We start from the raw sequence: 27,441 nt of genomic DNA on the forward strand, positions 1-27,441 counted from the left end.
ATATATATATATATATATATATATATATAAATGTAAAAATTTAAATACACTTCATACAAAATAAACAATATATAATTTTCATATAAATATACAAATATACTTATCATAATAAACAATTATACAAATAAAACAATACATATAAAATATAAATACATATATATAATATAAAATATGCATAGTACATAATTTACATACAAAATACAAAAAGAATAATACATATGCATATATATAATATACAAAATACAAATGCATATACATAATAAGAATGGTGCGATTTGCTGCTATTTAGTCCATTTGGAGTTTGAGGAATGATATTCTATTTAGAGGGGGCAAGCTAGTTGTACACACATTATGGATTTGATCCAAGTTAAATTTTGGTTATAGTTTTCTAAAAATAAGGAATCTTCTACTTACACTTTTGTCCAATGGTGTACTGATCCATTTTCTTGTATTAATCTATTATGTAAGATGTAATTGGGTTGACACCCCTTATATCTTTCTTAATATTTTTGTTTATCGAAAAAAATGATAGTATTTTTTTACATTTGATATATAATTGTGTATATAACAAATGAAACACATTTTCCAACATTTTGACAAAATAAATATACAATTGTATTTTAATGCTCAATACTTTATCTAATAGTGTTAATAGACGGCCCATTTTGCTCATTTAAAAAGTCTCGAAATCAATAGGGTTTGTTAGAGAGACATTTTAAGGTATATAAACACATTTTTCTTATCTGCTCGCTAAATAAGTGCAGACTGGAGGGAGGGCCCATGGGTATTCCCTAAGTTGTCAATGGTAATGGTAATACTAAAACATATCATTTATTTATTGCATCCTCATTTTCACCTAGTATTTTCCGTTCTCTCTTAATATTTTGAGAAGTAGATGATTTCTAGGATGGTATAACATTTTTTGTACTTGGTGAATTTAGCATGCCTCATGCCATAAGGCAATCGTTTTAATTAAGTATTAATAAGTTTAGCATGTTTCATGCTGTAAGGCAATCGATTGGAGATAAATAATTGGTCGGATACAGCGTGATTCAGTTTTGGATAACGTCTTTGTCAACTACCTTAATTTAAGAGTGATTTTCATGTGTGTTAAATGATAATAAATTTTAATTTAAAGTGATATCTTGTATAAAAAATGTCTTAAACATATTTTTCGAAATGTAATTTATATTAGGTTAATTTAAAACATTCATAACAATGTCTTAATTTTTTAAAGAGCAATGTTGCGCTTGATGCACGACTTCAGATTGCAATGATTTTTTTGCAATAATCACACACTTCATTCAAAAGATTATTTATTGATGATTAAGTGCTTGATTAACAAGTAGCAATTTCAACCTGGTTTATAAATATTTCAATCAACAGCGCAATATGTTTCACTTATTAAGCATGTTTTAATTTGAAAAATTATTCACTTTTAGAGATATATAACAGTCATTTTCTATTTATTTCCATTCTCATTTATCATATACTATATAAGCGAGAGAGAGAGAATGATAAAGAAATGGTTGTTACTCTGAATCAGTGTTATTAAACTCGGACCGGTTAATGACTCGGTTAGGGTACTGAGTCAATGAGCCACTGGTCCAACCAGTGGGTCAATGGTTGGACTGGTTAACTCGGTTTATATTAAAATTCTAAAAATTAATGATACTGTATAACAACATTTAAAAAGTGTATACTCAAAATTTAAAAACATTAGTGTACCTACTTAAACAATCAGATTAAACAATCAATAAATAAAATTTTAATACTATAAAATGACACAAGCAAGTTGAAAAAATTATCAAATAATATATAAACTATGCTTTAACTACAACAAAAATGTACAATAAATTTAAAATTTAATTAAACAACAAAGATTTCGTTATAACGTAAGATAACAAGTGACAAAGATAATTACATATAAATTAAAAATATTTGACTTTTTCACCTCATCAATGTGGTTATCTTTTTAATTTTGATTGACTCGGCCGGTCCAACTGGTCCGATCATCCAAATCATCAGTTTTACGCTTAAACTAACTGAGTTAAACCAATTTTGATACAAAACCGGTTAGATGAGAGACTCAGATCGGTTAGATGACCGGTTCATGGTTGAACCGGTCTGACCGGCCGGTTCGAGCCGAGTTTTATAACACTGCTCTGAATTATCATGTCAGAAAAACTAGTAATATAAGTATAACTAATTAAGTGTAGTATTGTTCTTGTGTCCACCTTCAAGGAATATCCATGGTGCCCTTACTTTGGCACATATATAGTAATATAATATGGTGCAGATCGAATTGAAGGCCAACACATAGAATACATAGTCTCAATCCTTTAATTAAATATGGAAAGAATTTCATTAAAGGGCTAATTGGCCAATGAGTACTCGACAAAGCCTCATAACCACAAAAGTACACGCGAAGATCTAACGCGCCGTCTAAAGCACAGTTTAAAGTATATATGCTTTATGCTTTATTATTTTAGTTCAAACATTATTGGTGCAAACTATAACCTTCACGTTTATGACCCCATTGAGTAGTGAAAACAGTTTGCATTGACAAAAAAGAATTATATATATTTGATGTTACTTTCATTGTTTCTGCTATACTATATCTCACTTATAACAACATGATTTAATTTGAGGAAGTTAAGCCAATTATTTTTTATGAATGAAATTCTTGTAGTGTGTTTTTTTGTTGTTGAGAAGATATAAATATATAGTGCTTAAAGGAGGATAAACTATTCATCATTAATTATCTTAAATTCCCCAAATCGTATAGTTGGGTTGTCTTGCAGTGATTTGCTGATCAAATGAGTGAAGGGATCCATTAGGATAGTGGGGCTGACTATTGGTGATGAGGTTAAACCCTAACCATTCAATCCTTTATACCACCACAACTATGAAGCACTGGTATCCATTCTAGTATCGTCTCCAATACGTCGATACAAATTTTCTTGAAAATGCAGGATACGATATGTTTGGAGTGTGCATATAAAGTGTGTACATAAAATTCACAAACATAATAAACATATAATTATTGATATGAATGTTTAAATAATAAACATATTTGGTAGACATCACTAAATACAAAATGAAATTCATATTATTATAAGATGATCAATCTTATTTGGTCGATGGTTAAATTATACATATGCATTTTCAATTAATTCTCTATATATGTGTTGTTTAATTTCTCTTGCTACAAGTCTATTTGGCAGATTACATATTATGTTTCTCTCTCCAACTTAATTGATTATTTTATGTATTTTTTCTCTTTTAAAATGATGTATGGTATTTTAAGTGTCTATGAGGTATGAAGAAAACATTTTAAGAGTATGAGAGAATATCTAAAAAATATCAAATTTAAAAGTTATTTATTTTTCAAAAATATAATTCCAATTCGATTTAAATATGTATTGATGAAGTGTGTGAGAGATCAGTATGGAATGCATGTCACACACAAATAAGTAAAGATTATTGAAGTATAGGTGCTTCATACAATACACTGCACTCCACTGTGTTGGTAACTGTCCAACAAAACTACTGAGTCAAAGACAGTCCATACCCTCCTTCTTGCCTTATCACTCTTTTTAATCTTTTTTTAATATAAATGTGATGAAGATAGGTGCATGCATGCATGTGACCTGAATTTGGAGCCATGTGCTTGAACACTCTTATTCATATTCACATTATTGTTAGTATTCTTAATTTACTGTTTCAACTGTGCACGCCTAACCTTGGTTAAGTGTAGCGGTATAGCATTAGCAGTATATCCCCACCTCTGCACTACTACACCACTTACCTAGAGAGAGTGTTTCGGAAGCTGCATACTTACATGCATTTGGGTCTTTCTTTAACTATTTTATGTTGTCTTTTATTTTAGTCTTTATAGAAAGAAATCAACTTTATTCCTTTTCTTGAATTGATTAATGATCATAACACAATGGTTGTAATTATATTGTAACGTTGTATTGGAAAGGGATACACAGTTTCTCTCTGTGGTCCGTCCAACCCGTTAGTTATGCATATGTCTAAGGTTCAGCAACACATACATGTTTAGAATCATTGTTCAGGATCTTACAATAATATATCCTCTTAAAATATGATGCGCTCGCTGCTAAACTACTGAATCATTGGTTAATTAAAAGGTTCTGTTAAAGTTTTGAAACCATTATTGCAAGTTGCAAGTAGATGTTTTTTTATAACTTCAATTTTTATTGGTTGCAGTAGATGTTTTTTTAGAACTTGATTAGATATTCATTCAAAACATATTGGTATCATTATGTATCTAGATCCAAGCCTTAAGTTTTATGTCTTCCTTTTAATGCAGTAGGCTTTTCTTTCCTACAGTTTTTTTTCATATTTGTATCTTTATCCTATGGGCTGAGTATAACAAAACAATTAAAAAAAAATGGGTAATAACAATTAAAACTTTCTATTCTGCTAGCTCACATGTAACAACCAAAGCCCTATGAAGCAATGAGAGACTACATTTAGCATAAGCGACTCACAAGGTCACAAGTGGGAAACAGACAAACCAGTTAGGGAGTGCATTATTTGTACTATAATAGTTTAACTAACTCCCCTATGTCTGGACTAGATATTTGTACTATAAATTAAATGCAGCATAATGAAAAATTATATAATTTCTTACAAATCTTCCTACACTATAAACATGTATTACAAAGTGATATTTTATTTTATTAATGGTTTGTTTAATAATGACATATATCATTTTCTTATTGTGTAGGGAGATTTATCATTACTCATTCTCATGACTTCTTGGGCTTAACCCCTAGTCACTAGTTTCAGCCTTTTACTTATCCAAAGTCTCTTTTTAATCAATGGGTAGCCCGTGAACGTAATAGCAAAGACAGCAAAAGACTCTGAAATGCTATCATGCAATAAAGAACTTAATTCCAGGCCTTCTCTTTCAATTATATGTAAACATTCTTTGCTGATTGCTTTCCTAGTAAACATTCTTTGCTGATTGAGAGCCATGAAATATACTTATAATATAATCCTAAGTCTTTCTTTTGCTTCCCCTCCAAAATTCAAGTCCAAGCTATTAAGGATTGCACATTCATAAATTTATTAATCTCCCTATTCAAAGCAGATTTGAACCATTTATCCTTTTTTTTTTTTTGGGAACAAAAGCCATATATGAATATATCCATAATTAATGGACTATATTGACCATCATTTTTGTTGCACTAAATCCCCACCTAAGAACTCCAATGAACATCAAATTGGTCAAATGACATTAACTAGGATTGTATTTTTCCTGAAAGGACAGAAATAAAACAGACAAACCAGTTAGCTAGTTCTAATGTTGATGTCACCGAATGCAGTTAAGGGTAAGTGTGCCATAGAGTTACAATAATATTCATTATCCCATTAGAAAGTGTGCATCTGTCTCAGTTGTTCCATTGAAAAAATTATCGATCTAGATTTCAAAATTCCCCACATAAACATAGAGAACTGAAGATTTTGTACATACATATAATAGAAGAGAGATTTATAAGGATTCTGGAACCCAACCATTACAAAGCTCGTCTATTTCCTAAACAAAATGCCTGTGAAAAAATCCAGTGATAAACAGAAATAGTAACATTGCTGAATTGCCAAAGCATGCAATATGCTTAATAAAGTGTTAATTTTAAGAAATCAACAACATCATAGAGAAACATGTAGGCAACTCCCCCCAAATCGTCACTATCTGATTCACTGACAAGATGATAATAACAGGAACAGACAAAAATCAACAAATTTCGAACCCATGCTAGCCGGAACCATCATTAATAAAACCTTCCTTGCGACCTTCAAAGCCAGGCCGCAAAAGCTTTTTCTCCCTCTTTGCAATTTTACGCATTTTCTTATCTTGACTCCTATCAGCTATATTTTTTGACCTTTTTTGCTGCTTCTCTGCCTTCAATTGATCCCGTGTTTGAATTCTGTCCTTCCATTTCTCAGCATTTTTTTGTTGCCTCTTCTTCCCCTTCTGTATGCTTTTTTGTATCAATTTGGGATCATCATGGACCTTAATCCCTGAAGCTCTACTCATTGCTGCTTTCCATGATTCCTTTTTAGCAAAAGCTTCACCCTTCTCAGGATCTTTCTTCTTTTCTTCCTCCAATTTCTTTGCTCTTTCAAGTTCCTTATACTTTGAAACTTTCCTCTTCTTCCCTTGCAGTTCATCATTTGAAAGTTTGACATGGCCAAACACAAGCTCTTTGGAAGCCTCAGCAGCATCCTTCTTCACTTCCTCTGCCAACTCATCAGGAGCAAGTCTACTTTCTTCATTCCCACTATCCCTCTTGCGTTTCTTGTCCCCATACCCTCTCCTTGCATCTCTATCATCCCTTTTCTTGGCTTTCTCATCCGGATTTGCACAGTTACGACCTGCACGGAACTCATCAAGTTTGCGATGAAGCCTTTGACGAAGTTCTTCATAAGTCACAGAGCGATCATCTCCTTCCAGCCCACTGTCATTTGCCTTTTCTTTGCCCAAACTTTGCTTAAGCAGGTCAAGCATAGTTGTAGGAGGTTTCTCCGGGTCCATCCGATCCCTACGAGACTTCTTAATGTTTTCCTTAGTTTCTTTCTTCTTCTTGGCTTTCGCAGCCTTGTTGAGACCTTGAAACCATGGCTTCTCATTATCATCAGTTGGCAGATAAAACTTGGCAGGTATGAGCTCAACCAACTTGTCAAAGAAGAAGGTGTGCTCATGTATTACACACTCCATGTCTTCTCCACCATTCCCCGTTGCTGCCGACTTTTCCTTATTACTCTTCATCACTTTATAACTATAAAATAAATTAAACGTCACCAACAGAAATCATTTCTACTAATTGCAAAACTTGTGTATCAATTATTGAATTTGAATCTAACAAAAAATGCAATTGACAAAAACGAAATTCTAAGGCCTTGCTTCATTATTCATGGGTCATGTTACATGACCAGCACATTTACATTATTGTTTTTTAATAATTTTATCTTTTAACGTAAAAGATAATACAATTCCTACAATCATACAGAACCTCATATAGTATAGAGTATAAATAACAAAAGATAACAAATTAAGAAACTAAGTAAAAAGTAAATAAATAAATAAATAACCTATCAGCAACTTTTTTTGTTTCGCTCCGAACACAAGGGTTCGTACAACTGTATTTGTGTGTCCCTTGATGTTGCTAATGCTTCACGTTCATTTTTCGCCGGATGAGAGAAAAATTTCTCCTTCAGCGAATTCTCAAATTAGCCGAATAAGATGAAGGTTGAAACTTCTGCTACACTATCGCTTTTCTCACATGCTCTGGAATGTTTATTCTTCCGTTTTCCCTTCAATTTAGCACGCCTTCAAACACGCCATTGCCATGTGTTCTAAATTAGGGTTATGCTGCTACTCAATTTGCAATTTTTGGGGAAAAAATTATATTATTACAATTGGGCCAAGAACCAAAGCCCATTGAATTGGGCCGTTCTGACCAAGTTCATAAAAAACAAAACGACATCGTGATGGTGGGTCATTCTGCAATAAGAAGGAAAAGTGAGGGGTAAAATCGAAAAAGTGAAAATAAATGCATCAAAACCAAATAATAGTGTTAATATATTTATGAAGTAATTATTGGTTACTGGGTCAACTTAGATTGCGTCCACGACAGGGGCAATTAAGAGCATGAAGTGTTGTAAGAATTGTCAACCAAAAAATAAAATAAAATTACATAAGATATATAATAGAATATACAGGTATTTTAGTCTCTCTTTTTGGTGAGTACACCCTAATAAGGCCTAAGAGGTCCTCAATTAAATAGACTTACATTTTTTTGTTTGGTAATTTTTTATGTATCATGTGCTGAGATGAGATTGTTATTAAAATAATGTTTTAGTAGGGTATAAAAAAATTTGTAAAGGTAAGGTGAATAAGTTAAGTAATATAGTCAAAAATGGATCAAAATTCGCGGCAGATAAACTGTCTTATGGAGAATACTTTGTCCAAGTCAAAACCAAATTTTTCAATAATTTAAAAGACAAGTTGTGGAGGCTTAAACAATAATGATTCCTCACTAAACATGCCATGTGTGCAAATAAATATACCAAATCTCCCACAAAGTCAGTAACATTAGTTTGAATTATGAACATTAAAAGAATGATTTAATTCAAAGAAAATTAAAACCAACAGCCATCGGAAACTAGCTCCTTTAGTCCTTCTTGGACCCCACATTACTAAGGACCATATCTCTTTCTGTACTACTTTATATACCATCAACTTTGATTAGTTGAAAAAAAATTATTAAATTAAAATTATAATTATTAAATATTTTTCTCACCAATTATATTTCATCTTTTGGCACACGAAGTGACTTAATGACGTGGGACATGAGAATTACTCCCACATTACTATTGGCCCTCAAACTTTGATCATCTTTCTAATAAAAAGAAAAAGCTTAAGGCTTAAAGTTTAAGATAGAGCAATCCTTCAATCTTGTCACTGCCTAACTTTCCATGGAAGATTTCCACAGATCAAGGTCTTATGGAAATGGGCAAAACATGGAGATAGAGAACTACTATGGAGCAGCCAGGTCTCATGATTTCAGGAGCTATAGTACTTCTTATGTACAAACTCAAATAGGTAAGGACTTGAAGTTGAAGAAAGGGAAAAGCATTTCAGGGTCTTTGTCAAAGTCTTGGAGCATGGCTGATCCTGAGATTAGGAGGAAGAAAAGGGTTGTCAGCTATAAAATGTATTCTGTTGAAGGAAAAGTCAAAGGTTCCTTCAGAAAGAGCTTCAGGTGGCTTAAGAATAAATACACACAAGTGGTTTATGGCTGGTAGAATAAATATACTCATATTTTGTTGTATATCTGTATTTAAAGTTCTCTTTACAAATTTGAGTTGTGTTCATGATGACAAGAATTGTAGATTAACAATTCATGTATTATTATGATTGGTTTGTTTGAGTGTGTCAAAACTTATGTTTATGTTTGTTTCATAACATCTAAGTATCTAACTTAATGTGTTCTGAACTCCTGATCTTGTTTGAAGGATCATATTATATTTATTTTGTTATTCATGATTATAATTTTATGATGGGGTGATCTTCTTTTAGGCTTTATTTCCTTTTCACACTTCCCTTTTGTCTTGAAGAAATTTTTGTTGCATATACGATTTCATGAAATGTTTAAGTTCATTCAATTTGTTGATGATATTCCATGTGTTCCAAGCAATGTGTTTTTGCTGTTCAGTGTTCACTATCATTGATGCTATCAAAGCTTTTGCTGATTGACCATACAAATTGGTCCATTGAATCCAAATATCCAATATCTCCTTATTAAGCCTTTGCTTTCATCCAAATTATTTTACATCTAAGATGCATATTAGGAGTGGTATTAGGAGATCACGACTACACAAAGAACAAGTTACAATCCCTGGTTCGAATTTTTGATATTATCAATGGTATTATCCCTCACCATTTTGGAATGAGCTGATCTCTTTTGAAGTGTGTGGCTGCCCCTTCCAATATGATTCAAAAGACTTGGTCTTTTGGCTGAAAATGGACCAAGATTCAAAGAAAAAATATTAGAAAATTACATAAAACAGTTTTGGAAATAGAATTTGTTACATCAACTATAAGAAATTGAACTAACTCAAACTTAAAATGAAGGCTATCATTTATAAAAGAACTATTAAGCACGTATATTCATAGAAAGTATGCTTACTTGTTAACTTCCCTGTAAAATGTTATATATACACTTGTTTATCCAACTTGAAATATAAAAGAAGCATGACACTAACTTCAAAGATAATTTAGATGAGGAATTCTTTTTACCTAACTAAAGCATGGGTAAAATAATTTAGATGATGAAGTTGTTTTACCTAACTAAAGCATGGGTTGTGAGAAACACTTCTTTATGAAGAAAAAACAATTCTATTTAAATTAGTTTCAGCAATTATATGTGCCAAACTAATATCTAAAACAAGTGCATTATCACTTTACAATCATGTTTTTTAGGCATTAACAAAACATAGTTTTAAATTATGATATTAAACAAATAATAATTCAATTAACATTGCTCTGGACTTTTCCACAACTCTGTTTGCATTGCAGGTCATTAAGACATAAAAAGGTTAGCTTTTAAGGTAATCAATCAATATCTCCAATTCCACAATCAAATATTTAAATATCATCTTTTATGAGGTAATCATTAATAACTTTTAAATGCACGAGTCTCCTACTAGTTTAGTTAAGACATAAAAAGGGTAGCTTAAGGATAGGTTGTTTGTGTACACTGTACAGTTGCTGCTTTATCAGAGGGCATGAAATTTTGGGGGGCAGTCCTTTGGCTCTCATACTTCACATGAAAAATTCTTTTAACTATCTAGGTTACCTTGCATAAACTGTTCTGAACTTCCAATTATTCTCAATATTGTATACACCATGATGGTATAGCAACATAAGGAATGTTTGGGTAGCTTGGAAACAACCTTTAGCCTGCAGCAAATAACATTTTACTCCTAATTTAGATGCTAGTGCTCTAGGCCTGTAGCAAAATGCTCTTTGTGCTGTGCCAGTTGTGACTGGCTTGTGTTATTCATACACCAAAACAATTGAGTCTATCAAAAGTGTACAGCCTCTGTTAAAGGAAACATTATACTAATTAGGAAGAGGATACAATAGAAATTTAGTGAGATTTATTACAGTTTATATGTTCCATGATGTCATAATTATGTGCATGCTACTGGTCATGATTTAATTAAAAAGTATACAGCTCTTGACAAAATGCCTTCATAACACAAATAATGATCAGTAAATAGTATTTTTGCTCATTCACCACTTTAACAAGTTCATAACTAAGCAAGAAAATGGACATGCAAAAAGCAGTTTTCAAGGAGTTTGAAGAATAGTGGTATAGCTCGGCTGAGATATATGAGAATATGAGAAGTTGAAAACCTTGATGGTGGGTCTCATAAAATTAATAGCTTTTTTAGGAGGACAAAGAACAAATTTTTACAACGAAAGAAGGGGTGGAAGAGGGACCCCTCAAGGAAGTAATAGCATTCTCCACTAAGCCTAATCAGTTGGTCCACCATGACAAAAGAGTGAAAAGACTATGTACTGTGTTGTGAAAAAGTCCATACTGCAAAACCAATTAATACTCTAGATAATTCCATAGGCATCATGAGACTCGTGACCTGACCAATCGTGAGGGGTCATGGACTAGTGGAAAAGACAGTGAAAGAGCCAATTATGAATGACTGGTCAGAAGGAAAGAACCATACAATTCAGGTCCTACTGTGAAGAACCCATTTTCTGATGCAGATGGCACTCCTCATAGATGCCAACACTTTGTACCAGCAAGCACTACACATATGATGCTAACAAGAGTAACAACTCCCAAAATGTTTCTGCATAAATGAGTCAATTACTTTTCCTATAATTAATGGAATGCACCAACAAAGTCACTGTTTTTTGGAAAGGATAATGTTATGTCACCTAAGAAAACTGACCCGTAGGAGGGGACATCTTACATGGGTCCTGTTTTTTGTGGTTATAATGAAAGGAAGAGAGAGAAAATCATAATAAACTAGAACCTGGTAGTATCAAATTCTTTGATAAACTGAAGTAAAAAAACCATATTTCTAGATTTCACGTCTACTTGAATTGTAGAAATATTGAAATATAACAGTGCTAATATTTAACTGTTATACAAATAATGAAACTCTTTTGATGAGTTCACTATAATAGTTCGGGGGTGATTTCTACAGGGCGATTATCATGTCATGCATCATATATCTTATTCCAAAGATGTTTGTCTTTCATAAACTCAATAAAAGGGGGAGTGAGATGGAGGGTACATGTCAACTTCAACTAGTAAATTGTTTTCCTAAGAATAAGCGTCCAAATTCTTCATACATTCTAAGTTACCATATAAACTCATCCACTGTGATCACTGAGACACAATTTATGTAAAACCTTTGTTTAAAAAAAATCATGTAGTCCTCCCCAGTGTGCATAACCGAAATTCTACTCAATAAATGCCTATCATCTCTTTCCATTTGGAAGTATTTTCTGGCTTTAATGAGTGCTAACAACCAAATATGACTATCTCACAGAGTCACAGTTATTTGATTGACAAATAAATAATACAAAGCAAAAAAGCACAGCACTGTGGTCATAATGAAAACAACCTAGTACGCAATAGCAGACAACCTATACCCCCCATCTCTCTTGTATACATCTCAAATGATGAAGAATCACATCAGAATTCAATTTTGGACAAAAACTTTCCATAAATAAAAAGCTTCACTCTGCATTTTCTTGTCCTGGATAATTACCTAACTGTTTCATCTGCCAGCTCTCATGAGGGGCAACATGTTCATGAGTAGGAGTGTATTGCTGCAGCAAGAAAATGACAGCCTTTAGAGTTTAACACAGTAGTACAGTAATTTGAACAATTACTTTATCCCAAAAAGAAAAGAATGGAAAACAATAAACACAGTCCTTTGAACACAGTAGTATGCATGACCAGTTTCAGGGTTTGAAAATTCATATATCATAAGCTACATATATTGTTCATGTTTACTAGTGCCACAAAAATAGCAAAAATCCTAATTGACAGAAGTCACATAACAAAGTGCCTAGATGGAAAGATACAACAAAAATATGCACTCCAATCTTTTGCAAGTCAAGCAAAGACTGTATTTTAGGTTTTCAATGAATGGTAACCCTTAAACTAACCAATTAAAATTAAATCATTAGCATATTTCGTCATGACACTAGTTAACCAATTCAACTTAAAAGACCATTTCACTAATTTGAATGCATGAGGGGGAAATGGATTAGTTTAAGTTAGACCTCCATCTTCATCATAAGTTCTTTGGCCGACGGAGCAGAGATAATTATATCACGTGCACCAGGCTTAATGAAGCCTTCTTTAACGCCATTGTCAAATAGTGCAAGCAAACAGTTATAGTAACCATCAACATTCAGTAGACCAACCTGTGCAGAATGATATTGAGTTAACATTTGATTATGATCCTAAGTATTTTATGCTATGCAGTAAAAAGACTAGGTTACCGGTTTTTTATGAATTCCAAGTTGAGCCCAAGTTATCATCTCCAACAGCTCTTCCATGGTTCCATATCCTCCTAATTACAAGGAAAACAGGAGGAACAAGGACAGTGAGACTCAATAATATTATATTAATCAGCTCAGCAATCCAAAACAACAAAATAGAAACAAGTTGCACTATATATATGTGTGTATATGTATATATATATATATATATAAGAACATCTCTAGTGGAACTGACATATAAGACATGTATCTTCATGAATTAATTTCTTAAAAATCATTTGAGAGATGTTTAAGTAACTACCGGGGAGAGCAACAAAAGCATCAGCTTCTTGAGCCATTGCAGCTTTACGCTCATGCATATCTGAAACAATTCTTACTTCACCTACTGTTGCACCAGATATCTGACAAAAATCCTCAGCAACTTATTAACAATTTAAATGATCATATTTTCTCGGTTGAAAAATTACAAACTACTTTCATGGCAAAGGGATTAATTACTATCATAAAGGAACTAGAAAATTTCACCATAAACAGCCCTGTTACAAAGTAAGAAGTGAATTGCCAATGCAATAGTGGAGGGTGCTTAAGGTAATGCATGGCAAAACTTGGTATACAAACAAAAATACATATATACCTGCATGTATTGCTATCCATTAAATCATCCTCATTACTTCAAGAACAAAGTATTAAATATTTTTAGATTTCCAATATGTTGAATGATTGTACTTTTGATCTAATAATTTCTAGGTTTGCTCCTAACAATACAAGTTAAAAACCTTTTTAAGTTCTTTGACTCCAATCTTCAGAAAGATTTCAATCCTTGGTAATAAAATAACCACAATATAAATCCCAAAAATTAACTAATATCAGAAAATAACCAATTACTTCAATGATCAAATTAACTGCATGTGGAAAGAAAAATAACCAAAATGGTACGGTTTGATAAATAAGTTGGACAGGTAGTATCACAAATACCTCAAGAGGCATTAGAGCTTTTGGAATGACCCTGCAGGTAGATAGGGAAAAAAGTAAAGAAGAAATAAACAAATGATGAGAGAATTGGTATTTCAAATTTCTATTCACACTCTTCACTTACCATTGGTAATTTTATAAAATGAAAACCTAAAACAATGATTGGCTAATAGAAAGTTTGGTTATACAATTTTTAGAAGCCAATAGCATTCCTCTGTCACCAAATTAAAATAGAGAAAAACTTGTATAGATAAGTATGTAACAGTCACATTTCGAGACAAATACATTTTATGGTTTTTGATGTTATCATTTAAAATTAAATTTAATTAGAAATAAAATATTAATGTTTTGTCAAGATCTTATTGGTTGTCTCTGTATGGCTCCTCTCCACACAAGTTTTTCTAATTAAAATAAATATAAGTAAAGCCCCACTTACACTAGTAATAGTAAATGACAATAGCATCAATCAATATTAGAAAGCAAGCTTTTTTAGGCAAACATACCCTAGAACATGGCAGCCTCCATCATAAACTCTCTGAGATATTAAGCCCATAAGCCCTACACTTCCACCACCATACACCAAGTCTATCTTCCTCTGAACCTACACAATTCATGCCATAAAATATAACTAAAAACAGATAAAGAAAATCATGAATTGTGCTCACTGCAATAACTGTATTAATATAAAAAAATCGTTAGTATATAAATAAAAAAACGTTCTTTGACAAAATGACAAAAAAAAGTGCTCTTTAACAAATTCACATCGAAAAGAATGGTTCCTTAACGACAAACACATGGTATACATAACAGAATATGATAATAGAAACGAAGAGAACGTGCCACTGAGACTCTGAGAGAGAAATAGATATCCTTAAAGATAGAATGATACCAGTTCATTGCCTAATTGAATCGCAGCTTCACTGAAAACATCACGGTTACCAGAGTTGCTACCGCAGAAGACACATATTCTGTTGAAGTTGGTGGTTTTGGGGTACCCTTCCTCCATTCAAAATTGATACTTTTTAGTGTTAAGGGTAAGTTCTTAGTTGGAACAATATTGTATGGGTTAGTTTTCAAAGAAACAATGCCTCGAGGGATAGCCGCTAAAAGAAAAGACAGAAACTTTGGTAATCATGTAAATTAAATAACAGAGCAAAAAACGGGAAGACAAATATTGCAATTGGTGACCAAAGCACATGGCGTAAGGTACACATATGAATCACTTGTCTCTAATGTTATCTCATTTCATATCCAAGTCAATCTTATGTTAGCTTAGGATATGGAATGACACACTATTTTAGAAGATGCGTGATCTCTATCCCATCCCATGCTTTATTTCTTTTACATTCTTAAGTAGTTTTGTCAGTTTTTTAAACTTTATTATTTAAGGGAAAAATGTATAAATCAACCTCAACATTTTATTTACAAGGTTTTAAAAATCATATATCATTCTACTAAATTTTTTATTCATATTCAATACTTTAATTATTGCTCACGATGCTCAAATGTGTAATTAGTGCAAATGAATAATGTATAATTGTGTACCAATTTTTATATTGATATTGTATAAATATTATAGTATTATTATTTAATCTTCTATGTTATATATATAATATAAGGTTTTATTATCCGATTGATTGTATATACTTTTTTTTGCTTTACCTCATGCAAAACTATTGTTTGTTTTAGTTCCAATAATAACTTGAAGAAATTTGTTTTTATCCAAATATCAAAATAATGATTGCCATACTATAATTGAGCTGCGTGTGGCTTCCTAATTGCAAACGAGACCACGGTTAATTACAAGTGAGACATTATCACTTTGTCACATTATCATTATTACTTAAGATAAAGACTACGTTAAATAGTCTAGTAACTAAAACCAAAAAAATAATTAAATGACAGAAAATGAGAAAATATATAATTTTAGAGGGCGGAAAACTTAACTAAACTAAGGACTATCATTTTTTGTGACATAAATGTTTCGGAACATGGTTCTTCAAAATGTATAAGTTTTGTACAATTATTACTTTTTTGTGATATAAATATTTTGTAAATGATCCTTGAATGTTGTTGTATCATTAAAAATAAGGAAAATTAGTAAGACTATTCCGTTATGTTATTTTAGTTTTAATTTGGTCTCATATTTATTTTTATTTATTTATTTTGTTTATATCTACAAATTCTTCTCTCCTCTTCTCAATTTTTACAAATTTTACAATTTAATTACATTTTATTTCATAATGAAAAGATCCAAAAATATATTGTATAGAATAGAATTTAGAATTACATATTTATATTTTTAAGTTGAATGTAATCATGTATCCTGGTAGCGACGCTTGTTGGAAGGGTAGTCACGGAATCCAAAGTGATTAGTTCTTTACCCAAAAGGGTGAGGAGAATACCAAAGTATAAGAAAAAATTAACATTTGCTGTCTTTTCTATTTTATTACATTTTTATTGTTTTTCAATGTGATTAATAGGATAATTTCTTTTTAGCATGATGTAGTTGATAGATTTTGATTGTTTTAGATATATAGCATTCATTTGTTCCCTTTCAATCATATTTAGTGAAACTTTGGTACAATATTCTAAATTAACACAAATAAACCAATTCTTTCTTCAAATGATATCAAAACTTAAGTATATATTTTGTACCAAAATCAAAGTTCAAAATCCTTTTTACATATTTTTCAAGGTTATGATTGTTGATAATGTAAAAATACCAACACTGCATCATAATTATTTTGAATATTTATTGCTCTTACTTTATATTTGTTAGTTGAGTTTGTATGAGTTGTATTGTATTAACTAAAAGGAATTAGTCTTTGCTGGTCTCTCACTGGCCTTAACCAAATTTGTATTATTTTATAATTCAACAAAGTAACATTTAGCTTGTTCTACAAAAAGGAGAGGGGATAGACTCCAACATAGTCATGTTTTTAGCTTTTCCAAATTCCAAGGGTAATTGAATGTTAGCATCTTTAGCAAAAATGGGGAGAGTGGAAAATATCTTTCACTAAGTTTTTTAAATTTACTCCTAAATTTAAAAAATCAATTCAACCTTACTAGGTCTATATTAGATATTCACGTATCCAATAGTAAGTTTTTTAAACTTACTCCTCATTCTGGCCCTCAATTCTATGAATATTTAATGGTTTAGATTTACTCACTAATTCAAACTATTGAATTTATTTAAAATTGATGGCTAAGATGAAGATTAAGTTTAAGTATATCCCTCCTAATTCAATACCAAAGAAAGGATTGCGCGGAAAACCTTATAATCTTCATATCTCATCCAAAATCTTTGGAGAAACAAATTATTAATTTATTATAGACACAAATTTAGATAGTGGAGACCAATAATAAATGAGATTATAATAGGGGGAGAAAATTATTTTTTAATGAACATGATTAATAAAAGAATCTAAAATAAAGAAATACATCTCTTCATTTTCCTATTATTGGACTCTCTAGTGAGAGCAGCCCAGACCAACTATGTAGACACAGTGCTAAACAGAGGAAACCGAAATAGTACGTATTTCCCACTGAGAGTTAGTCCCACATACTTGTGGATGTTTTCAGTTTGGACAGAATTACCTCCAATCTGAGGATACCTGTGAGAAACAAAAAAAATATTATTTATAAGAGGGTTTTAGGCTGTGTTATTTTTTGATCTTGAAGCAATTATTTCTGTACACAAGCCCCCCCAAACCCAGGTAGAAAAGAATCACCAATAATAGTTAATATTTTAATTAAGCCTCTGATTTTCTTTCTACGTGTTGAGATAGTTAGTGCATGAATGCATGTGATTAACTTGTGATCTTAAAACAGTGAACAGGATTGCAATTTGCAAGGGATAAGGTTTCCTTCATGCATGGCATTAAGAACGTAGATGCATTCATTATTAGGGATATAAAGTAAAAAATGTCATTTATTAATTTAGTTAGTGCATCAATAATTTTAATAATTACATATATTATTAAAATTTTGTTATTTATTAATGAAAATATTGATATTCATGTTGTTGGTGTTTATTAATTTATTTAGATTTAGATATCCAAAGAACAGACAATTAAAAACAAAAGATACCTCCTTTCCTCATCCCATTGACCATATGTCTGCAGTTTTTTCCTTTTTTTCCTCCAACCATGCTCACACCACTATGTCTTTTTTTAGTAGTAACTTTTGTGAATCTTGACCACTTGACACTTTTTTATTTTCTTTTCTTTCAGCTTTGCTATTTGCCATGTGATTTTACCCCTTTTTAAGAGTATAAGATATGTATATTACTAAAGATTTATACACATTCAATACATTATTATATATTATTCAGTTGTATTATTTTACATGAATGATGCAGTGAAAATGGATGATCCAGTGTTACTTTTGTTACTATTTGCCATGTAATCTTTCCTTCTCTTTTTTTAAAGGGCTTTTTATAAGACAAGTTTAACTAAGTAATTTAAAAGGAAGTTCTCTATTCAAATTATGGTTTTTAAAATTTATGTTTAATACATTTTGACGTGCCCTTTTCTCGCAACGTTAAAAATAACACTTCAAAATTTTATAACATAAGTTCTAACGTTTTAAGATTAGATTTAATATGCATATAAAAATATATAAATGTTTTTACATTATCAATAAATTATTTACCATTGATTTATTAATCATTATTAATTTTTAAATAAAAAATATAAATAAATGATAAATAATATACTGATAATATAAATTTTAAATTCTTTACAATTTTGTAACTGATGAGCGATATTTTCACTTTTACCTAGAAACAATTGACATTCACAGTCCATACACTCCAAAATCTTGTCACTAAATAGTTTTCCAATTCTAGCCTTGGTTGTCTTTGGATTCTCCTAAGAACAGTACAGTCTCTGAGGATGTCAGATATGAATGCATCATTGTTCTCTAAAACAGAGAATGGAAATTACTGCTCATCTCATTTTCAATTCCAAATCCCTGCCAGAACGTTAAAAAGTAAAATCCAATTGTACCTTTTTTCCACATTTTCGATTACTTTATTTGTTGAATTTGTCTTTTCCCACTGTATCAATGGAGATGCTACTTACCACCAAATTAAATATCCAAATAAAAGCTATTACAAATAGCTGGACAACAAGTTTTAAAAAAAATTACATGTGTCATACACATCTATTTGCAAATTCAGTTAATATGTGCTACACCATATTAGTAAAAAATTTGTTTAGTAATCAGTTTGATGCAAATAATTTAGCTGACTCTCTTAAACTGATTGATAGTTTTAAAACAACTTCATTTTAATAAATACTTATAGAAAAATTATATTATTTAGTGAATGTGCATGACATCTAGGTAGATGAAGAGTTTAAATTTCATTCTAATTTTATAAGCATGTTTGTTATCTCTAAGAAAAGAATGAAAATAAAGATCTATGTTAATTTTCTAATACTTTGTGGTGATATATAGGATATATGATATTCCATTGTGAAAATGTGATGCTGAAATAATAACGATGGAGGAATCGTAAAGGAAGGAGCATTTGCATGGGGAATCTCAATAATGAATAGAGCGTTGAGAAATACAGTTTCCTTTCACACTTTTATTCATGTACTACAGACCCCACCCACCCACACACACACAAAGTCACTATGACCTACCTCTCTCGGATGAAGATTACCTGTCTCTTTATTCCAAACAAATCATATATTTACACTTGAATACAATAAAAATCTTAAAATAAAAAAGCAATAAAATGGAGCATTCTGATTTACTTAAGACATGAAGTAAGACATCTGTTGGGACATGAACTTGGGATGCCACACTGCTCCAATCAAATTTAAATACGGGTCCGCCACCCTTACATAATTAAGGACTCGCCCAAACCGTACGGCGCTGCCACTGTGGTCTAAAACCCAATAGACAAACCAAACAATTCAAACAGAACAGAACAACCTCAACACACGACCCTCTCTTTCTCTTATTTATTCCAACTTCCAACATTATTATCATTTAACTCATATTAGTGATGGGTGCTTCAGGAAAATGGGTCAAAGCATTAATCAGAGTCAAGAAGCCAGACAAGGTGTATGATCACGTAAATGTTTTACTTATATATATATATATATATATCCATAATACTTAAGTGTATATTATGCATGTGTAGGTGAAGGAAAGTGGTAAGAACAAGAGGTTTAGGTCATGGAAAAGTTCCACTACTTGTTCTTCTCATTCTGGGGATTCTCCTTTATCTGTAGTAGAAGTTGATAGTTATACAGCAGCAGTGGCCACAGTGATTCGAGCTCCTCCTAAGGATTTTAGACTTATCAGGCAACAATGGGCTTCTATCAGAATCCAAACTGCTTTTCGCGCCTTCTTGGTATTTTTCTTTCTTTCTATTCAACTTCAACCATCTCATTTTAATTTCTCTTCTTTCTTAATCAAACAAGAGTGTTTCAAATTAACAAGCTAATGAAGTTCATTTTCTCATGTATAAGCTTCTTCAAAAATTAAGCTATAAAGAGCTTATAAAAAAGGCATAAGCTCTCCCAAACTATTAATATTTCTTTGTGCTTATGCTATAACCTATAAGTAAACCTGTCTAAACAGAGGGTCATATCCCTGAAAGCATATAGACAAAGTACCAAATGCATGCTGAACAACTTAACTGCCTTGTTTCTTCAGTTTTGAACAAATTTTATAAGAGAGAAAGACATGACTTTTACTAGTGTGGTCAAGCATCGAAATTTTGTGTGGAACTATGTTTTGAAAAGTTAATAATTGTGGCAGGCAAGAAGGGCTTTGAGGGCATTAAGGGCAGTGGTGAGAATTCAAGCTCTTGTGAGAGGTAGGCAGGTAAGGAAACAGGCTGCAGTGACATTAAGGTGTATGCAGGCCCTGGTTCGTGTTCAAGCACGAGTAAGAGCTCGTCGTGTGCGCCTGTCCATAGACGGCCAAGCAGTCCAGAACATCCTTAATGAGCGGCGTACCACGTCGGATCTCTTGAAGCAAGCAGAGGTGTGCCATAAACAAACCATACAAACATCCGATTTTTATATTCAGTTTCTGTGGTCTTCCATAAATCATTGAACAACATGTATCTAATCAGGATGTTTTTTGAATCCACAGGAAGGGTGGTGTGATAGCACAGGAACATTGGAAGAAGTTAAAGCAAAAATACAAATGAGGCAAGAAGGGGCTTTCAAGAGAGAGAGAGCAATAGCATATGCACTTGCTCAGAAGGTAACATTAACAATGGACATAGTTTGCCACTTCTTTTTTTCTTTAGCAAACCTTCAATTCAGTACTAAAGATTATTCTGTGGCAACACAGGCTATGAAAGTTTTTTTTGTCATCAATTAAATTCTTCAAAGATGCAAAACATCATCATGTTATTACTTATTAGTACTTAAGAACTTAAGTCACCAATGTTGAAGTTCTTGTTTAAAATCTTAAAAAGTGCTGAATTGGTTACTGGCTACACTATAATCTTTGGATAACTAGAGTTCACTCATTTATTTTCTCTTGCTGATGAAAGATGTTTTAAACTTCTTAATAATTCCAGCAAGGGAGATCAGCACCAAGCTCTAATTCAGCCACACTATCCTCTCTGAAGAATCACGGAAGCGACAAATCTAACAGGGGATGGAGTTGGTTGGAACGTTGGATGGTAGCGAAGCCTTGGGAGAGTAGATTATTGGAACAATCTCAAGCTGAAAGCTCAGATAAAAGTAAAACCACACCAACACCTCCAAAGAAATTTGTGGACTCCTTTCTAACAAACTCAAATTCGAAACCATCAGTAGAACCATGCTTTATCACAGTCAAGAAGAATGAGGTCAATGCAAGTATTTCTGCTCGGCCTCGTCTCCATATCGGACAAGCACAAGCTATGCGTTCATTCTCGAGTCCAAGTTCTGAATTTCTTTATGGTGAGAGTTCTGCATCTTCTTCTTTTTGTACATCTACAACACCAATATCTGGGAACAGTTGTGATAGGACTGAGGATAGTAGTAACACTAGGCCTAGCTACATGAACCTGACGCAGTCAACCAAGGCGAAGCAAAGGAGGAATCAAATGTATAACAGATTTCAAAGGCAACAGTCCATGGATGAGTTTCAATTTCTTAAAAAGTGTACCATTTTCTCTAATGGGGATTCCAAAAGCAATGTTGATTCTGATCCTTCAATCAACTTCTTTAGGCCACTTTGCCTATCAACTAACTCACTTGGATATGAGCTCAGTGAAGCCAAGGTGAGAAGTGAAAAATCTCTGCTGCCTATGTAGATTGATGGAAGTTCAACAAATCTGTATCTTTTCCCCAAGAATTTCAACATCTTGTTGTTCCCTGTACTTGAATTGAGTCAGTATTTAGCTACCTAGAAGTAGATTATTTTTTCCTTGGTAATACTTGAGGGGTCTCCATTTGTATAACTTTTCATTAGTGATATTGATAAAGTACAAAGAGGCCAACAATTTGAGAAAACCCATTCAGATTGATTTTATCAATTTATTCTTCTCCTATTGTCTTGTACAAAGGTTGTCCTATATTTGAAAATGATTTAAGCTAAAAACGATGATAGTATCTCTTTAATAAACTTAACAAAGTTATGACACGATTTTTCATTAAGATCTTGAGAGGTAGGAGTCTGATCTTCAGAACCAAAATTATCAATCTCCTCAAGCAAATTTTTCTCAACTTCTGGAAGTCCAACAACCAAATAGCTTTTCTACAATCTCACCAAGACCACCAGTTATTCTCTGATTTGCACGCTCTATTTTCGAGTCTATGGTGTCTGGTATTCTCTTTAAAATCTGCCGAAATGGACTAAAGAATAAACATGTTGGTTGATGTAAAATATGTTCCCTCATCACTACAAAAGTTGACACTAAAGGCTGCATGTTCAATCACAACAGTTGCTAGTCTGAGAGATAGATTACAAAAGGTGATTTCTTTTTGTAGGGAATCAAGATTTTGTGTAGCAGATTCTATGAATGACTGCATTGTTGGAACTAAGGTGGATAAGGGAGACTGCTGGTAAACCTATTGTATGGTGTTTCGCATGCTAGACCATTGAGAATCCCTTCTCTTCCAAGTTGTGATTTTGATAGTTCAGTTTTTGTGAATTTAAATTTGCATACCAGGCATATATGGTTCTGTTGTGTTGATTTCTGAATTTCACAACTTAATCATTGAGTAAGATTATAGGTATTTATCCTCTCAAACCCCAATAAATAAATGGGTTTAGTGCATTGAGCCACCCTTTTCATTAGTCTTATCCTAACAATTCAAATTTCTACACTACAGGAAAAGATCACTTTAAGCAATGAAAACACTTGATACAAGATTATAAGTTAAGATGGAAGATGAATTTATTGCAATCATATGATTGTGTTTTTCTAAAAAAGAAATTCATATAAAAACATACATTGATTGATTAAAGAACAATTTTTGAGAAATCATACAACAAGACATAAATAAGCTAGTTAAATGTCAAATAACAACCTAAAACAGTCATATTCATTCATCATTTAATCTTGATTATTGACATAAGATCTAATAGTTATTATTTCTCAAAATAAGAACTGATATCATTATTAAGTCCGGAATACTTAGTTAATCCTTCTCTTACAATTTATGATGTAGTAGTTGTTCAATCTCAGAATAAGATGAACCTCAAAACAATTCATAGTTATTGCCACAGTACATCTGATATGGAGCAAACATGGCTGTACATGAGTATATTAATTCAATTTGAAATAAAGCAGGTAACAAGCATAAGAATGGGAACTTAAGGTGTTTTATGGAAAGGCCCCTTTATCAGAAATCAAAACATATACAGTATCTATTCAACCTTCCCGGAGAACATTGAAATATTGACAATCCAGCACAATTAACATATGCAGCAGACGCATCTACTTCCTTTCCAGATCAATCATTTGGTTCATCTTCTAATATATCTACTTTTGGTCTGGCCTGCAAAAGGTACAATTCAACTAGTTACAAAGAAAGAGTGTAACAGATATTAAAGAAAGTACCAAACAAGGTATATTCAATATTCAATTATTAAGAAAACTCAAGTTGTTTAACAAAGGATACTCATAAAGAACAGTATCTGTAGGCCTCTTCTGCAACTACCACCCTCCCTGCTGCAGATAAAACCATTCATATACTACATCAATTAAGATCACACAAATTATAAAACCATAGAAATAGTAACAAATACAATAAAACCATACCACCAAAGTGCAAAGGGAGTTTAGTTACAGAGACCAAACTGAGGACAATAATTGTACAATGTACAGCCACTTCAAATACACTATGGTTTGGAGCCAAGAGAACCTATATGATCCACAAGGTTCTGCAAATCTTCAGTCCAATCATCAGGCTGTGCTACCAAATCCTCCACTGGCACATCAATCTGTGAAAAGTCACCAATCAAAACTTCATCTCCATGATTCCCATTAATCAAGTCTTCATTCAGCAAATCTTCCCATATAGCATCACTCACTGAACCCAAATCACTCCCACCAGTAGCTGCATGATTCATTATTGGCTCTTTGATTTCAGTGCTTGATTCATTATCATAATAACCAGCTGAGAAAAATGACTCCATCTCAGACTCAATAGTTGCTAAATCATCTTCTTGTTGGGTTGCATACTCCACTGTCTCAATAGGCACTGAATGTTGTTGTTGCAAATTCACCATACTTGGCCTTGCAGTAAGTCTCCTCTTTCTACTGAACTCACCACCTTGCAATTTATTCTGAACATTCCTTCGTGCCAATTGTTGTATAAAAGATTGATTGCTCATTGCTTTGGCAAGGAAAGCCATCATCTGTTGCTGTTTCTTCTCAGTGCTTTGCAATCTAGCCTCCATTGCAATCAATTGCTCCCTTGAATTCTGTTGTTGCTGCCTCAGCTTCACGATTTCCGTCATCAAAACTGTTCTATCCCTCTTCAATCTGTTAAGCTCATCTTCTAGTCCATATTCCCCCAATTCAACACAAACATCACTTCCTTGCATCATGCCTTGTGCCTGTGACTGTGTCACATTTCTTCTTCTCTTTATGGTTTTCAATAAGTGCCTCTGCCCTGCCAAAAACCCTTCATTTGCAAATTCCCATCTATCTGGATCAACTTTTCTAAAACCCTGCACTCATTTCCCAACATGGGTTGAGATCACTGTTTAGGCAATCACAAACAAGTTTTCTAATTATTAGCCAATCCATATAAATGCATCAAACATTCCTAATTGAACATGAAGGAGATCTTGATCTACTTAATTTTCCAACTAAAATTTCCATTTTTAGACAAGAGCAATGAGTATATTATATAAATTGAAACATATGCATCAATGATCAACGCCTTAGCAAGACCCTTTTTCATAATCATTCACTCAACTCATTTAATTTAATACTTGAAGTAGAAAAACAAATTGAACATACCATCAATGGTTCCAAAATGCAAAAAATAACCAAACTTTATGCATCATTGTGTGAAAATACACGTAGTAACATAAAAAGAAAACTTACATAGGTATTGAGCTGGCGAACGAAGCTAGAGAAATTGTTATGCTTGAAGTAACGAGGTAAGATAGAAGTGGAAAACTTGTGAGAATCCCAAACAACGAAACTGTTGCGATTTATGCTCCATGAAACAATGGAATCAGTGGATGGATCTTCCACAACATCAAAGGTTTTAGTGAGAAATGGAGGTGGACCCATTTCATGTAACCCTTCCATGGGTTGAGGTGAGAGATTTGAAGATGAAGATGATGATGAACCAGGTGCTACAGTTACTGTTACTGTCTCTGATTCCTCTTTCACACTAATTCCCTTCATTTCATTCACAGAAAACATGTGATTTGATTGTTTTCTTCAAATGGAAAAGTGTGAGTGGAAATTAAGAAATTTGATCTTTAGCTTAGGTTGTTAAGTAGCAGTGAGGAGTGTAGTCAATTTAAGCTGGTGGAGGAAGAAGATTCTAGAGAGTGAGGGAATCCCAACATTGTGAGAATTTTCTGCCATTTGTCACTCTCCTTTGCTATGTTCTGGAACGTTCTCTACTTCTCTCATTCATCTACTCCACAACACATAAACCGTTGTTAAAAATATAATTTATTGTCTCACACTTAATGTCACTCTATCTATCATAGCTTTACGATTGATTTACTTATAAAATATGCTATTAATATTTATACATTTTAAGTGTAATTTTTTTGCATAATTAATATATTATGACCTTGTATTAATTAATATAAGAATGTTGAATAATATATTAAAACTGTCAATAAACAGTTACTTTGCTAATGCATTATTGTTATAAAAATTTATGGGTAATTATGTATTACTTACTCAGATGTGAGTCAATAATAGTTAAGTATAATGTGATATCATTTTGCTAAGCCATGTAGTAGTGCAGCATGAAGCATAGAATCTTGTGAGGATTATCATTTCTTTCCTGACCCAAGCGAGGGAATTAGGCTGTTAATTATTTTATTTTTTGGTTCACGAGTGATCCAGGCTAAGTACTCTTTTCAGGTCATATGGGTTTTACCACTTTGGACTGGACCGGAGTCTGTGGAAATTCCTGAATCCAAAACTTTTGAATTGGACTGACGCAAGAGTCCACCTACAATAACCACACCCATAACATCAATAGAAATGTATTATTTATGCAGTGTTAGTGTAAAAAAATTAACATAATTAACATATCATCCTTCAATCTATAATATTACTTTCATTTAAAATTCAATGATAATTAAATATGAATAGTAATGATATAATGTCAGTGTAAAAATTTCTTACTTTTCAATATATATATACTTTTTTTTTGCTATCCATTAGTGAAAGTATGCATGTGGAATAAATATTGTTGGAAGAAATCTCCACTCAAGTCTATTTGTACTTCAGACGATTAATATTTCATAAGTAAACAAATCCACAAGGGGAAACAAGATAATCAACTTTTAAATTTTTCAAAATTTCTGACGTGGTGGGTTTGTGTGCATCAATACGACTCACTACACTAAATTACCCATTATATATAACTATTATAAGTGACATTATATGAAATATTTGATCATCTATATTGAAAGATAAATGTACATTATTTTCTAAATTGATTGACCAAATTTTAATTATTCATTTGTAGTTATATGATCTAAATTTATTGCTTTAAAAAAATTATATTGGGATTATTGTCACACCATCAAAAAAATCAAAATCCGCTCAAATAAATATATGTGTAAAATAATAGGTGTCATTGAAATGTTGAACTTGTTAAGCAAATAGTAAATTCTATTTCCCTCCGTTGTAGAAGTAACTTTTTGAAAGCAAAATCAATAACAAAATTTAACATCAACTTGCACTTGTCCATGTATAA

The 27,441-nt window shown here is 32.2% G+C and overlaps 5 protein-coding genes across 11 annotated transcripts; 2 read left to right on the forward strand and 3 right to left on the reverse strand.

Moving 5' to 3' along the window:
• Positions 5,603-7,422, reverse strand: LOC109327288 (surfeit locus protein 6-like). 2 transcript variants are annotated; one of them, XM_019560361.1, is made up of 2 exons: positions 7,129-7,422; positions 5,603-6,815 (listed from the first exon to the last, which is right to left on the reverse strand). In XM_019560361.1, exon 2 carries the CDS (start codon positions 6,803-6,805, stop codon positions 5,792-5,794), a length of 1,014 nt encoding a protein of 337 aa, XP_019415906.1. In that variant the 5' UTR covers positions 6,806-6,815; positions 7,129-7,422; the 3' UTR covers positions 5,603-5,791. The 2 variants fall into 2 exon arrangements, with proteins under 2 accessions (XP_019415906.1, XP_019415907.1); XM_019560362.1 differs by having other exon boundaries at positions 7,175-7,411.
• On the forward strand, positions 8,406-9,013 carry LOC109327493. The gene has a single exon (XM_019560664.1). It carries the CDS (start codon positions 8,515-8,517, stop codon positions 8,842-8,844), a length of 330 nt encoding a protein of 109 aa, XP_019416209.1. The 5' UTR covers positions 8,406-8,514; the 3' UTR covers positions 8,845-9,013.
• On the reverse strand, positions 12,271-15,252 carry LOC109328256 (cytokinin riboside 5'-monophosphate phosphoribohydrolase LOG8-like). Its single transcript, XM_019561638.1, has 7 exons — positions 14,949-15,252; positions 14,563-14,660; positions 14,063-14,093; positions 13,389-13,488; positions 13,088-13,158; positions 12,866-13,009; positions 12,271-12,406 (listed from the first exon to the last, which is right to left on the reverse strand). Exons 1-7 carry the CDS (start codon positions 15,063-15,065, stop codon positions 12,314-12,316), a joined length of 654 nt encoding a protein of 217 aa, XP_019417183.1. The 5' UTR covers positions 15,066-15,252; the 3' UTR covers positions 12,271-12,313.
• On the forward strand, positions 19,943-23,201 carry LOC109328257 (protein IQ-DOMAIN 1-like). Its single transcript, XM_019561640.1, has 5 exons — positions 19,943-20,150; positions 20,220-20,432; positions 20,843-21,070; positions 21,182-21,295; positions 21,618-23,201. The coding sequence occupies exons 1-5, from the start codon at positions 20,082-20,084 to the stop codon at positions 22,338-22,340; spliced, it is 1,347 nt and encodes a 448-aa protein (XP_019417185.1). The 5' UTR covers positions 19,943-20,081; the 3' UTR covers positions 22,341-23,201.
• On the reverse strand, positions 23,720-26,086 carry LOC109328258 (heat shock factor protein HSF30). Of its 6 annotated transcripts, none has more exons than XR_002105413.1 (3): positions 25,590-26,086; positions 24,289-25,207; positions 23,720-24,200 (listed from the first exon to the last, which is right to left on the reverse strand). XR_002105413.1 is itself a non-coding variant. In XM_019561642.1 (3 exons), exons 1-3 carry the CDS (start codon positions 25,914-25,916, stop codon positions 24,374-24,376), a joined length of 1,131 nt encoding a protein of 376 aa, XP_019417187.1. In that variant the 5' UTR covers positions 25,917-26,085; the 3' UTR covers positions 23,720-24,373. The 6 variants fall into 6 exon arrangements, 2 of the variants coding, with proteins under 2 accessions (XP_019417187.1, XP_019417186.1); XR_002105412.1 differs by having other exon boundaries at positions 23,720-24,203; XR_002105410.1 differs by having other exon boundaries at positions 23,720-24,203; positions 24,294-25,207; positions 25,590-26,085.

Source organism: Lupinus angustifolius, chromosome LG15 (assembly GCF_001865875.1).
Source record: "Lupinus angustifolius cultivar Tanjil chromosome LG15, LupAngTanjil_v1.0, whole genome shotgun sequence".
In the NCBI taxonomy this organism is placed as follows: Eukaryota; Viridiplantae; Streptophyta; class Magnoliopsida; order Fabales; family Fabaceae; genus Lupinus; species Lupinus angustifolius.